The following is a 12,636-nucleotide window of genomic DNA, read 5'->3' as shown; positions in this document are numbered from 1 at the left end:
TTTTTTTTTTTTTTTTTAGCTAAGTGCCGCTTAACCAACAACCCCCCCCCCCCCCCCAACTTTAAACATTTTTTAAAAGAACAATTTCAAATATGTTAAATGTTGTGGTCCATGGACCTCTGGTGTGTGTGGTTATGGGCGTGCCTCTCCATTTTTCTGTCAACCAGTAGAGTGCCTCTAGAGAGAGGCACTCTAGCAACCAGGATCTATTGCACAATTTTTAGGCGTGGTCAGTGCGTTTGTCTGCTGTGGAGTGAGTATAAAGATTTTTGTTAGAAGTCATTGAAGCAGAACAGAGGTAGTTTTAATTTCCTTTGTACGACTTGTGTGGTGTGCTTGTGAAGGCAAGGCAGAGTATTTGTATAGCACATATCATGTAAAGAAAACTCAACAGTGCTTTACATAAAACATTAAAAGCATTACAGCAAGGTGCAAAACAAATTAAATTGAAAATTAAAACAAACTAAAAAGGATAAAAAAAAAATAAAAGGAGCAAAAGAAATCGAATAGAAACAGAACAATTCTGTACATGTCATATGTTTCTAAACAAAACAACTGTCACGTGTTATTTATGGTTTGTTTCCTACCTGTTCTATAGCAACTGTCTTGTGCTGTTATTTTAAAAGATGTGTTTTTGTAGTAAAATTTTAAGGCATAATTAAATATTTAATTTTGTATTTGATTATTCTATACATCATGTTACAAAAAAAAAAAAGAAGAAAAAAAAAAAAGATGCACACATCATCAAATCATCAAATAAATGGGGTAGTATCGTATATGTATATGTAAGGCTCTAAGACCCTGAAGACCAGTGGGAAGCTACCAGTAGCAGTATGCTAGTTGATACTGCTGTGACAGGGATTCATGAACTACATTTACGCCATACATTTTCACACTTTAATTGAGGTAGGAACCGACGGCATCCACCTCTTTAAGCCATATAACATTGTCCTTTTGCTAACAAACATACCGGATGTTCAGTTTGGTAAAGCTAATTCAGTATTAAAGCTAATATTTGCTAATGTCGTTTTTGAGTAAACATTAGCTCTGCTAGCTTAGCTATTTTTTCCCATTTTTATCAAATTAAGATTTTGTGTCTTAACTACTGATAAACTGAACATTTTCGCGTGTTTATTGGAAAGCAATAACTTATGGTAACTGTGACTTTGTGTGTCGTTTTAAAAGTTAAACCAGTTGGATAGGGATGGGTCAGCTATCTAATGCTAGCTACGTAGCTATCACCCCCATTCCAGTTTGGAATTTTCTATATCCTATCCTTGTTAACTAGTACCACCTGGAACTAGTTAACAAACATCCCACCAACAACGATAATACAGGATAGCTATTTAGTTTGAGTGTTTATATGTTTTTAATGTGTTACCGTGATGATTTATTCTAAAAAGTCCTGTCTGACATTTATGGGTACTTGCTTGATTTCACATTGAATCCAAGGATTCTGTTCCTTGACCGAACATAAAGAGCCTACCGGCACATTTCTGGATTAGATGTTGATAAAATTACAATAATATTACTAACTACTATTACTAACATAACAAAGATTAAGATTTTATTCCAGAATAACAATGGAGACCCTTTATCCCCCAAAGTTCAAAATACTATTATATACTATGATAAATACTACTATATACTATGATCCTGAAAACATTTTTCTTGTGCACACTACTGTGGAAATGAGTTTTTTTTTTAAAAATGATGTACAACTTTTTTTGAGTGATAATTAACACAATAGTGCACTGCTTCTAAAAAAATGCCAAGGTTTTTTCATGATGCATCTATGTAATTCACGAGGGATGTATAGACAAGGTGGGGAGGGCATTCATTTGTAAAAGACAGCAAAAACACTTATTTGTTTTGGTCTTTTGATTTGTTTAAACAATACAGGATATGAGTCCATATATTTGAAAGATGTAGGTTCCAAACTGAGGCAGTAAGCATCTCCTCAGTTTGTTGAAGAAAAACAAAAATCCCACTCGGGTTTCTCTTCCTTTAGCTAAATTGGTAGATGCATGCAGGATATTATTATCTTATATAGTCAAGGCAAGTTGCTTTAAATAACCACATACTGCCATTTAAGATGTCATGATATTACACATAAAACTAAAAAAATTACAATATTGAACAAAACATAATTTATTTAAGTAATTCAACTTAAAAGGTAAGCTAATATATAGACTCATATGCAAAGTGAGATATTTCAAGCATTTATTTTTTATAATTTGGATGATTATGGCTTACAGCTTATGGAACCCCCCCAAAGATCTAAATCTCAGAAAATTAGAACAGTGTGAAAAGGTTCGATATTGTAGCCGTTAAGTGCCACATTGTAGTCAGCTAATTAATCAAAATCTAGGTCTAGTGAGCTCTTATGAGAATGGGCTGTTTCTGAACCTTTAAATGTTTATGAGTGGTGCCTGTCCATGCCCACTCCAGGCCCCTCTCTGGGAGACAATCTAGCATTGGCTGTCACCTGTTTGGTGATTTTAGAGGGCAGACTCAGCTAGCCGGGGCAGCAGCTCAATGGCAGTGTCCACTACCAGTGGCAGTGGTTATTTCACCTTTGTGAGGTCACATAGGGAAAAATCTCAGACTCACCTGTTTCAGCACAGGCTTGCTAAAAAGTGGAGCAAGCAAAAGAGAGAGGAGACAGAATTTTATAATTTTCTGGCCTCATACACAGGCTATGAGGGCACATGTGACTTTTAGAAAACCCTTAGAAAGTGAATTTTACATAATATGGGACCCACGGGGAAGGTTGCTGACCTGGCAGTTGTGCAGAAAACCATCGACACCCTCTACAAAAAGGGAAAGACTGAAAAGGTAATTGAAAAAGAATTTGGATGCTTTCAAAGTGCTGCATCAAAGCACATCAATAAAAAGTTGGGTGGAAGCCCGCAGGGATGTCCGCAGCCTGGAAAAGGCCATTCAGAAATGTTGGGGAACTTCACAAGGAGTGGACTGAGGCTGGAGTTAGTGCTTTGAGCGCTACCACATACAGACAGACATGGACACCTGGACATGGACTTCAAATGTTGTATTCCTCTTGTCTTGTCAAGCCGCTCCCGAACAAAACACGTCAGAAGCGTCTAACCTGGGCTAAAGAAAAAAATGAACTGATCTGTTGAGCAGACTGTACTCTTCATATGGTCAACATGTCTGTATTCAGAATTATTTTTTATTGACTACATGTAATATTCTAATTTTCTGAAATTTAGATGTTTGGGTTTTCAAAAGCTGTAAACCATAAAAATGCTTGAAATATCTCGCTTTGCATGTAATGAGTCTATTGGAATCCGCAGCTCCGGTCCTCAAGGCCCACTGTCCTGCAGACTTGCAATAGCTCCCTGCTTCAACACACCGGACTCAAAGTAATGGCTGATTAGCAGACTTGTGCAGAGCCTGTCTGAGTTCCATTTAATTTGAATCAGGTGTGTTGCAGCAGGTAGACATCTCATGCCTGAAGAATAGTGGGCCTTGAGGACCATGGCTGGGGTCAAGATAATATATTAGTTTACATTTTTAACTTGAATTACTAGAATAAATTAAGTTTTGTGCAATATTATATTTTTTTAAATTTTCACCTGTAATAAGTAAATAGCCTTAATATATTTATTAGTTTCCAACTTTATGATAAAAGACCAAATTTCCCTTTTAATGTATCTCAACTTTTTAACCGTATCACCAACATGTTATTTTTTTTACTTATTTAATATTCATCACTTCCATTCACTAAACCACTCCTGAAGCAGTTCTCAGGATGATTGCCTCACATTATTAAGAACCTCTTATTTAAGAAAAGGAGACTTATAGCTCTTGTTTTTCATGATCTTTCTCATAGTCTATTTCTCCTCAGACTTCATCATGTCTCAAGTCGAGAAGAAGGCAGGTCTGCTGAGGAGGACATCGTCCTCTAAAAAACCCTTGAAGGAGAAGGTGGTTCTGATGTATGATGAGATTTTTGCAGTGAGTATCTGTGGATAAATTGCACTGGTAAAAAAAAATTATAGAAATTTTGTTTAAAATGTTAAAAATAACCATTCTGCTTTGATTTCAGAAAGAAGACCCAGCCAAAAATAATCCTCGTTTCTGGGATGAGCTGTTTCTTATGAAGGTAGAGGATGAACTTTTAGTGATTGGGAATCTGTCATGTTACAGAACTTCTTTAAGTCAGATAAAAAGACAGTATTAAGAAAAAAAAATCATCATTCATTGTGAATATCACTGTATGCCGAAAAAGAGTGAAAGATATGCAGCAAATAAAGAGTATAGAACTTGGAAGATTGTTATGGTTAATTTGCATTGATTCTGCAGCTGATTTGCTTCATAGCCTTTGTAACAGATTATGCTCCTGCTTTTTAATAGAAGGGCTGTATTTTGAACCAATTTGCGGGGTACTTTTTAGTTAAAATTTCTTTGCTTTTTAACTTTTTCCCCACCTCTCTACCCCTGATTTCTTTCAGGTGAACCTAGAATACCTGGAGTCAAAATTGGAGAGTATAGATGGGGAGGAAGTCCAACGTATTCAAGACAACATCAACTCTCTGTTTCATCATTGCGTTCAGGCTCTTGGAGAAGAGCACCAGATCAAAGTAGTCAATGCCCTGCAGGTAACCAAAGTTTATGAATATCCTCTATATTTGCTTTTGCAGATTGAATTATACATTTAATCGTCAAATAAGAAACATCAAATTTCTTGAAAATCTTTCCATTTTAACCTAAATATGACAACATCGGGGCCAACAACAGAAAAGTACAAACAAGATCTGGTTTTAAGATTCTTTTATTTGTTTTTAATAGGGCTGGGCATGACAACACGTTATTATCTCCTTAACGCGTAAATTAGTTAACAACGTTCTTTTTTTTTTTTTTACCGCATGTTAAGGCAGTTTTCTTTTTTCCAAAGTTCTTGATCACTTGCTCTGAACACAGAGAAACCACGTGCAGAGGCCAGAGGGGGTTCTCCAAGACCTCTACCTCCATGTCGCACCCTGCTGCAGCAGTGCGGTAATCTAAACAATCAGGAGAGAGCGGGTTGGTTAAAACGAAGAGACATTTTCTATCTGGCACTTTGGAAAGAAGAAAAAGAGCCGACATTTTTCTTTGTCCATCAGAACCCATGCAAATAGGCAGAAAATGGTGATTTTTGGACAAATGTTTGGACGAAGCTTGCTCAAAAAGACAATGAGAAAAAGTTTTAAATGGGGTTTTATCCTGGTAGATTTACATTTTGAGGCAAGACAGCAAAAGTAAGACATTTTATGATCATGTTTTACAAATGTGAAACATAATTGGACCTTCTTTTGTCTTTGTGGTCTTAGAAATGGTTTTACTGAGCTGGTAGCTGAGATTCTGGACTTTCTGTGGATACCACACATGTTTATAGTTACATTACAGACCTGACGTTACACCCATAAAACTGGATGTTAACCCCTTAACTCTCGGTAGCGGAGGGTGCAGGTGCAAGAGGTTAAGCTAAACATTCCAGCTAAGAATGCAAACTTAGAGAATTTATAGGCAAGAAATCTGGATAATGAAGCACTGAAGGTGCATGGATGGAAGTTATTGTGCATATTGTGAATATTTCTCTCTCCTCACCATCTAGAAGTTGTGAGAATCTAATCCTGCTTTCTGTCTGTTCACCTGATGCTGATATTCATCACATGTTGTTCCTTTTGTCTTTAGAAGGAAGCAGCTTCACAGCTTTAAATTCATCCTGCTGACTTTTTACCTTTTAGTTAGTAAATCCTGAAAATTTCATCCCTCTTTGTCATAAATATTTGATATTTTATTATATATTAAGAACAATGTACCTGTTGCTGTTTAAAGAGAAAACTGCTGCTAAATCTGTTTGAGTTTGTTTCAGGGGTCTGCAGCCTTTCTAATCCAAAGAGCCATTTTTCCTTCAGCCAGCTAGATAAAACTCATTTAGAGCTGCAAATGTTATGAAACCTTTTGAAAAAAGACATAATTTTGTATAAATATTTACTATAGGACATTTGTTGTCATTTTTTAAATAACCACATTATTTCTATTTTTAGTTTTAAAATAAAGAAATACTAAACTTTTGCAAAAAAGAGGATAGACAGACTTTATTTGTCTGAGCTGCTTCATCCTAACATGCAATCACGTGTACTTCAGGGCTTAAAGTTATCCAGCACTGTGCCGGATCTCCAGTGTGCAGAGTTTTTGTGGCTACGAAAAAAGGAGAGACAATTTAAGAACTTGATGTGTGCGCTAATGTGGGCAGTTGTCCTGTTGAGTTAATCTACAAATGGTATGAGAGGAGCGCTGCTTTGCTGTCAAACGCTTTACAAACCAATCAAAAGTTAAGCGGATCCTTTGAAAAGGTATGGTTGAGATCCAGCTAAAGTGTAGATCTACTATGTTGGCTCTTTAGACACAATAGAGCAGAGACAAGGGTGAATACTGTAGCTGTAAACATTGGTACCTCAGTTTTGTAGGTGGGATGGAGGGTAAGTTTGTGAAGCCGGGTTATTACCTGCTGTTTATGCCACAGAAACATGCTCTCTGTCTGTCCGCTGGAGGAGAATTGTGAGCGTGCGACCATGTACAGTCTGAAATGACATGCCATTACTGAAATAAAGTAAATAACATCAGACTGTTTAGTTTTTAAACTCTGTCTATGAGGATGGATGCCAGAAATGTTCAGAGACAGCCTGACTTTGATAAAGTTAGCTTATGGTCTGTAATTTACATAAAGGGTGAGTCCACTGCTGTATGGGAGCCTAGACCACATTAGACCAGGTCCTGCTGAAAAACTACCACGTAGGATGTTCAAACCCGGACTGAATTGCTCTACAGAGTAAGAAGATTCATTTCAACAGACTGCAGTTTAGAATTGTGAAACCTTTTATTCTGTTTAGTGAAAATGCAAGTAAGGGGGCAGTTTTATGGGGGTGGGCGGTTGGCATGCAGAGCACATTAGACTTGATCCTAATGAAAAGTTGCAAAACTTAGGATGTTTGTATTATGACTGATTTATTCTACGGAGCTAGTAGATTAATTGAAACAGTGTCTGATATGCGAAACCTTTACTTATGAAAACACCTACAAGGCCCATTTATTGATTTATGCATTAGTTGTGTATAAACCACAAAAAAAAAAAAAAAAGTTTAGGCTTGCAATAATTCCTTCCTTTAACCTGTGGCTCTTATATCAGCTGACCAGATGCCTTTAACTCTCCCGAAAACTTTTTATAAATCCAGAGAAGGCAGAGCCATTTCTGTTTTAGCTCCTAAAATATGGAGCTCCCAGGTCAGGTTTGACAGGCTCCGTCTTGTTTAAAAATGCATTTAAAAACACACTTCTGCTCCTTGGCTGTCAAGCAAGTGGGAGTGGTCATGTCTTAATCTTTTATCCTTTGTTATGTACCGTAATAAAGGCAAAGGCCAATTTATTTGTATAGCACATTTCATGTACAAGACAATTCAAAGTGCTTCACTTAAAACATTACAGCAGGGTGCAGAAAGCAATACAAGTGCATTAAAAAAAACAAAGATTAAAATAAATAATATGAATTAACAATGACAGAAAGAAAAGGCTAAAATAAAATAGATGAAATACAAGAAGTTCCAGTGTGGGGAAAGACAGTATTAAAACATGATCAAGTTTGAAGATTCCAGCTTAAAAGAACCAGATGTAGATTTTGACTTCTAAATAAAAAACTAGTGAAATGCAGCAGAGAGCAGGTGGGTCTTTAACCTGGATTTAAATAAACTGAGTGTTTCAGCTGATCTGAGGCTTTCTGGGAGTTCGTTCCAGACATGTGGAGCATAGAAGCTGAATGCAGCTTCTCCATGTCTGGTTCTGACTCTGGGAACTGATAAGAAACTGGATCCAGATGACCTGAGGGTTCTGGCAGGTTCATACTGGGTCAAGAGGTCACTGATGTGTTTTGGTCCTAAACCATTCAGAGGTTTATAGACCAGCAGCAGAACTTTAAAGTCTATTCTCTGAAGGACAGGTAGCCAGTGTAAAGACCTCAGAGCTGGACTGATGTGGTTCACTTTCTTTAGTGTTCTTTTAAATTTCTTTAAGCTCCTATGTGGTAATTTCTAGCTGGTTTATTGTTCTCTTTGATAGTTACCTTTTTACATTTATGATACAGCACTTTGGTTGCTATTATGATGTTTTTGAAGTACTTAGTATAGTATGCTATGGTATGGTAGATGAAATGGCTCAGCAACCTATGTGCTGTCATTCTTGCCAGACTCTCTGTGCACTTTTCCGAGGAGTTCACCAGAAGAACAAGTCAGCATCAGGCTTTGACATTATCAACATGCTCATGGGATTTGACAAGGCTGAGCAAAGGATGAAGGTTTGTGATAAATCACCTTTTTAAAATAAAAATTGAATGAAATGATTGCCTTAATAATTTAGTTTCGGTTTAAGACGGTTGGATTCTTTCAGAAAGTTTATTGTGTCTCCTGCAGGACCTGATGGAGAGATTAGACAGCCTTCTTTGTGGAGACAGCTCAGAGAGTCTCAAGAGCCTTTGCCTCAAACTCTTGCTATGTTTAGTGACGGTAAGAAAGAAAATGTGGAAACAGAAACATGAATTATGATGAGACTTTGGTAAAGTTTTTGTCTTGGTAAAACACGCTGAATATTAAATGTGGGAAAATTTGATCAACAGGTCACAGACAATATTAGCCAGAACACTATACTGGAATATGTGATGATCAATAGCATCTTTGAAGCCATTCTACAAGTAAGTGAATAGTAAAGATATGTAATTCTTGCTCCCTTTTCCCCAATTTATTTATTTTTGTTTGTTTGTTTGTTTATTGTTTAACCCATTTATCTTCCCATTTTAGTAATTCTTGTTTCCTTTCTCTCTGCTGCTCAGATTCTATCAGATGCTTCCAGTAGAGGGCAGCATGGCTATGATGCTGTGGTTCTTCTGGCCCTCCTGGTTAACTACAGGAAATATGAGGTGTGTATTATGTTTACTTGCTTACTAGTGACTGTGCTTGTTTTCTTGATGGAAAGCACAACGATGTCAGCAAACTCTGCTTTATTGACACTGTACATTCATCTCGCTACACCACAGTATTTTTATTCCCTGACTTCCAAGCAGATATATCTGCTGCTACATATAGTACAAAATGCTGTATAGTTAAAAATGGCAGTTCCCAGTCTTTTGTACTGTAATGGTGTATTGTGTTTAGGAAGCAGTTTTAATTCTGATTTACACTATACCCAAGAAAAGCAAAATATGAAAAAAGCTAAAATTCTCATCAGCAGAATCTTGTCATCTTCTTTGGAGAAATGTCAGCTGCAAAACCCTGGATGAAATGGTGCTATCAATTCTAGCAGGGCTCCAGACTAGCTTTTTGCATTGCACCTCATTTTAACTTGGGTGCACCAGCAAAAATGTAGGTGCACCACAGCTTTTACAGCATCGCTCTTCGCATCTTGTTTTAATACTTTTTAAACGATTCCCCTCCTTTGGACTTATGTTTAATCTATTTTTCATGAGGATTATGTACTTGGACTTAAATTCCATGAAAGGCAGCTCCTGTTTGGCAATATTATATACCATGTTGATGTTGTCATCTTTTTGTTGTAATATTAATATCGATCTTTTTTTTTATTTTCATTTACTTTTTTAGTCTGTAAATCCATACATAGTGAAACTCTCCATTGTGGATGACGAGCCTACCCTTGATGTAAGTGTTTCTTGCTCTGTCTTCAAGAAGGCATAATAATATTTTACAATCTGATTTAGGCTGCTGTGTCATAAATGATATCATTAAAGGTTTGGTATGAACACTTTTCTTTTTCTCCTCCAGGGAATGGGTGTGGTTGTCCACCAAGCGCTGACAGAATATAACAGGTGAAATCTTTAAATTTCCATGTGTAAGAAAGTGCATTAGATGACGCATTGCATGCTGATGCTGCTGACGTTATCAGTTTAGTTTCATGTGTAGTTTCTATTTATATACTCAGAGCAAAAAAAAAAAGTGACAGTCCTTTATAGTTTTGTTATTTATATCTGACAGTTTCCTTCGGCAAACTGAAATGCCTTTTGAATGAGGTAGCTTTGGAAATTAAAATGCTCTTTGTGAGGGAGGTCTTGTCTGTCTGCATGCAGAGATGTACACATCATGGTGATGGATGATGGTTCCATACAGCTTGTTGTTCTTCTGCATAAACCCCTTAGATCAGGGCTATTCAACTACATTTTCCAATGGACAAAATTATATGAAGGCTTTTGGCCAGTGGGCCACACGATCCCTCTACTGTTAAAGCCGGTGTCTTTGGCCTTTCCTCAACAGTGCTACGTAGTGTCACAAAATGTTGCAAAGTGGTGTGGTTACAGTTTATTCATTATTCATTCATTCATTATTTTTACCGCTTAGTCCATTATGGGTCGCGGGTAAGCTGGAGCCTATCCCAGCATTAACAGGTGAGAGGCAGGGTACACCCAGGACAGGTCACCAGTCCATCACAGGGCCAACACAGATAAGGACAAACAACCATTCAGACACACACTCACTCCTGGGAGAATTTAGAGTGACCAATTAGCCTAAAATGCATGTCTTTGGACGGTAGGAGGAAGCCGGAGAACCCGAAGAGAACCGACGCATACACGGGCAGAACATGCAAACTTCACACAGAAAGGCCACCTCCCCCCAGGTTCGAGCTCCTCCCCAGCTGAAGCTAGAACCAGCAACCTTCTTGCTGTGAGGCTGCGGTGCTAACCACCACAGCTGCAGAGGCTTACAGTTTAGTTGCTGCTATTAAATCATTAATTTGCTATTTAAGAGTAAATGGGTATTGTCCCCGTCCAAGTAGGCTGATGGGCCGCTCTGGCCCATCGGCTGCCAGTTAAATAGCTCTGCCTCAGATAATAAATTGGAGGAAATGGAAGGAGGTTTAAGATGAATGTGTATTTTGGGTACCACTGCTGTGTTTGAGGCTCCGTTCATCTGTTCACACTACAGCTCAATTCCGATGTTTTTGCCCATCTGCATTTTTCTTTAGTATCGGCATAGACGTGAAGTGTCCATTTCCATTCGTAAATACTATGTGACGTTGTGCTACTGTATCCTTTAAACATGCAGGGCCACATACCATTCACACTTCAGCATGAAGAAAGTTGCATTGAAATGATGTGAACGACTGCAAAAAAATCGGATTTCATAAAAAAAATCTGATTTAAGCATTAAAACATGCAGGGTGAACGTAGCCTGAGTCAAAGCATTAATTTCTTGTTCTGCTTGTTTTGTGAATTAATTTATTCATGACTTTGTTCTTTCTGACCATCTCGCCTTATTGTTCTTTTACTTTGCAGGCAGTATAAAGATAAAGAAGAGGAAAACCAGGGGGGGTTCTTCTCTACCCTCACTAGTATGGTAAGATCCAGTTGCATTTCTTAGTTTTACAGTAGAAATGTAATGAGAGAAATGAGATGTTATCAATATAGCTTGTTTACAACTTGATTCCTCTGTTCACAGGTGGGCAACATGTTTATTGCAGATGCTGACGAGAAGCTCTCTGTACAGTAAGTGCAAAATCATCAGTTCATCCATGTTAGTCAGTGACTTTGTTTCCTTTGCAAGAATTAGTTTTAACTGAAATTTTCTCTTTCTTTGATCTGTACTTTGTCACTATTGGTATTTTCTGCTGACAGTCATAGTTTACATGACCATCTTTGTAATAATAAAAATAATAACCCAACAGAAGGATATTAAGTGCAGGATAGCAGCACATGACTTTTTCATTAGTATATTTACATAATGCATCGCATGCTTTGTCAGCCATGTTGTTTTAGAAATGTTAGTGTGATTTTAACATTAAAGATGTAATAGCATCAGTATGTGAACCTCTTGAGCAAATGAAATATGCCATAAATTTCCAAATTTATGGCATTTAAATGGTCCAAATCTACGGCTCAGACTCAGTTTCCATGGATTTTCCTAGAGATTCTGCTTTACACTGAATCAGAGCGAGATTCCTGCATTGAAAAGAGAGGAAAACAAAGTGGGCTCATGTGTGCAGAAGTTTAGCTTTAATTTATAAACAAATTAACAAATTCTTACTTTACTGTCAACTTCAGGACAAATGAGGCAATTCTGCTGGCACTTTATGAGGCTGTTCATCTCAACAGAAACTTCATCACTGTGTTGGCACAGGTAAGATGAATTGCTGTTTCCTTCACGTGTCTATTCATCTTTTTTGGGGGGATAACAAAAGTTGGAGGGCACCTGAGTATACTATTTTTATAATTTTTCAAATTTTATTCAAGATTGAATATTTTATTGTTGAGAATATTGTGCAGCAGAGGAGCAACTTGTTTTTTTTTCTTTGCTCAAATGATGTGTGTTCTGTGTGTGTACTCATTAAGATAGAGGATTTTAGGCTTAACAGAAGCACGATAGGGCACATGGTCCTTTGCAGGAAAAACTTTCTAAATGAACCGTGACGCAGTATTTGGTAATACATTTTTTTTCCTCAGTTGTTAGTCTTTTATATCCCCCTTTCATTTCCAATATACTCAGTGTTTTATAATCTTTTGTCTCTTTACATATTCAGGATTGATACTTGTTTTACTTTCATCTTTTAAAGCCTGCTGAAAGAAAGAGAAAGAAG

The 12,636-nt window shown here is 37.2% G+C and overlaps 1 protein-coding gene across 2 annotated transcripts in view; it reads left to right on the top strand.

Annotated features, from left to right (window-relative positions):
• The first annotated feature begins 816 nt into the window (after positions 1–816).
• Positions 817–12,636, top strand: part of armh3 (armadillo like helical domain containing 3) — a 33,015-nt gene continuing 21,195 nt past the window's right edge. The window contains exons 1-13 of one of the 2 annotated variants that reach the window (XM_041979450.1): positions 817–906; positions 3,872–3,981; positions 4,073–4,129; positions 4,479–4,625; positions 8,249–8,356; positions 8,472–8,564; positions 8,675–8,749; positions 8,888–8,974; positions 9,654–9,710; positions 9,834–9,877; positions 11,339–11,399; positions 11,502–11,548; positions 12,104–12,179. In XM_041979450.1, the coding sequence (XP_041835384.1) occupies positions 3,880–3,981; positions 4,073–4,129; positions 4,479–4,625; positions 8,249–8,356; positions 8,472–8,564; positions 8,675–8,749; positions 8,888–8,974; positions 9,654–9,710; positions 9,834–9,877; positions 11,339–11,399; positions 11,502–11,548; positions 12,104–12,179 (954 nt within the window). In that variant the 5' untranslated portion in view covers positions 817–906; positions 3,872–3,879. Of the gene's footprint in view, positions 907–3,491; positions 3,511–3,871; positions 3,982–4,072; positions 4,130–4,478; positions 4,626–8,248; positions 8,357–8,471; positions 8,565–8,674; positions 8,750–8,887; positions 8,975–9,653; positions 9,711–9,833; positions 9,878–11,338; positions 11,400–11,501; positions 11,549–12,103; positions 12,180–12,636 lie in introns of those variants that run through there. The other variant, XM_041979451.1, reaches the window with a different exon arrangement.

The sequence above is a fragment of the Melanotaenia boesemani genome, unplaced genomic scaffold (assembly GCF_017639745.1).
Source record: "Melanotaenia boesemani isolate fMelBoe1 unplaced genomic scaffold, fMelBoe1.pri scaffold_173_ctg1, whole genome shotgun sequence".
NCBI classification, from domain to species: domain Eukaryota; kingdom Metazoa; phylum Chordata; class Actinopteri; order Atheriniformes; family Melanotaeniidae; genus Melanotaenia; species Melanotaenia boesemani.
This window is presented reverse-complemented; position numbering and strand designations above follow the sequence as displayed.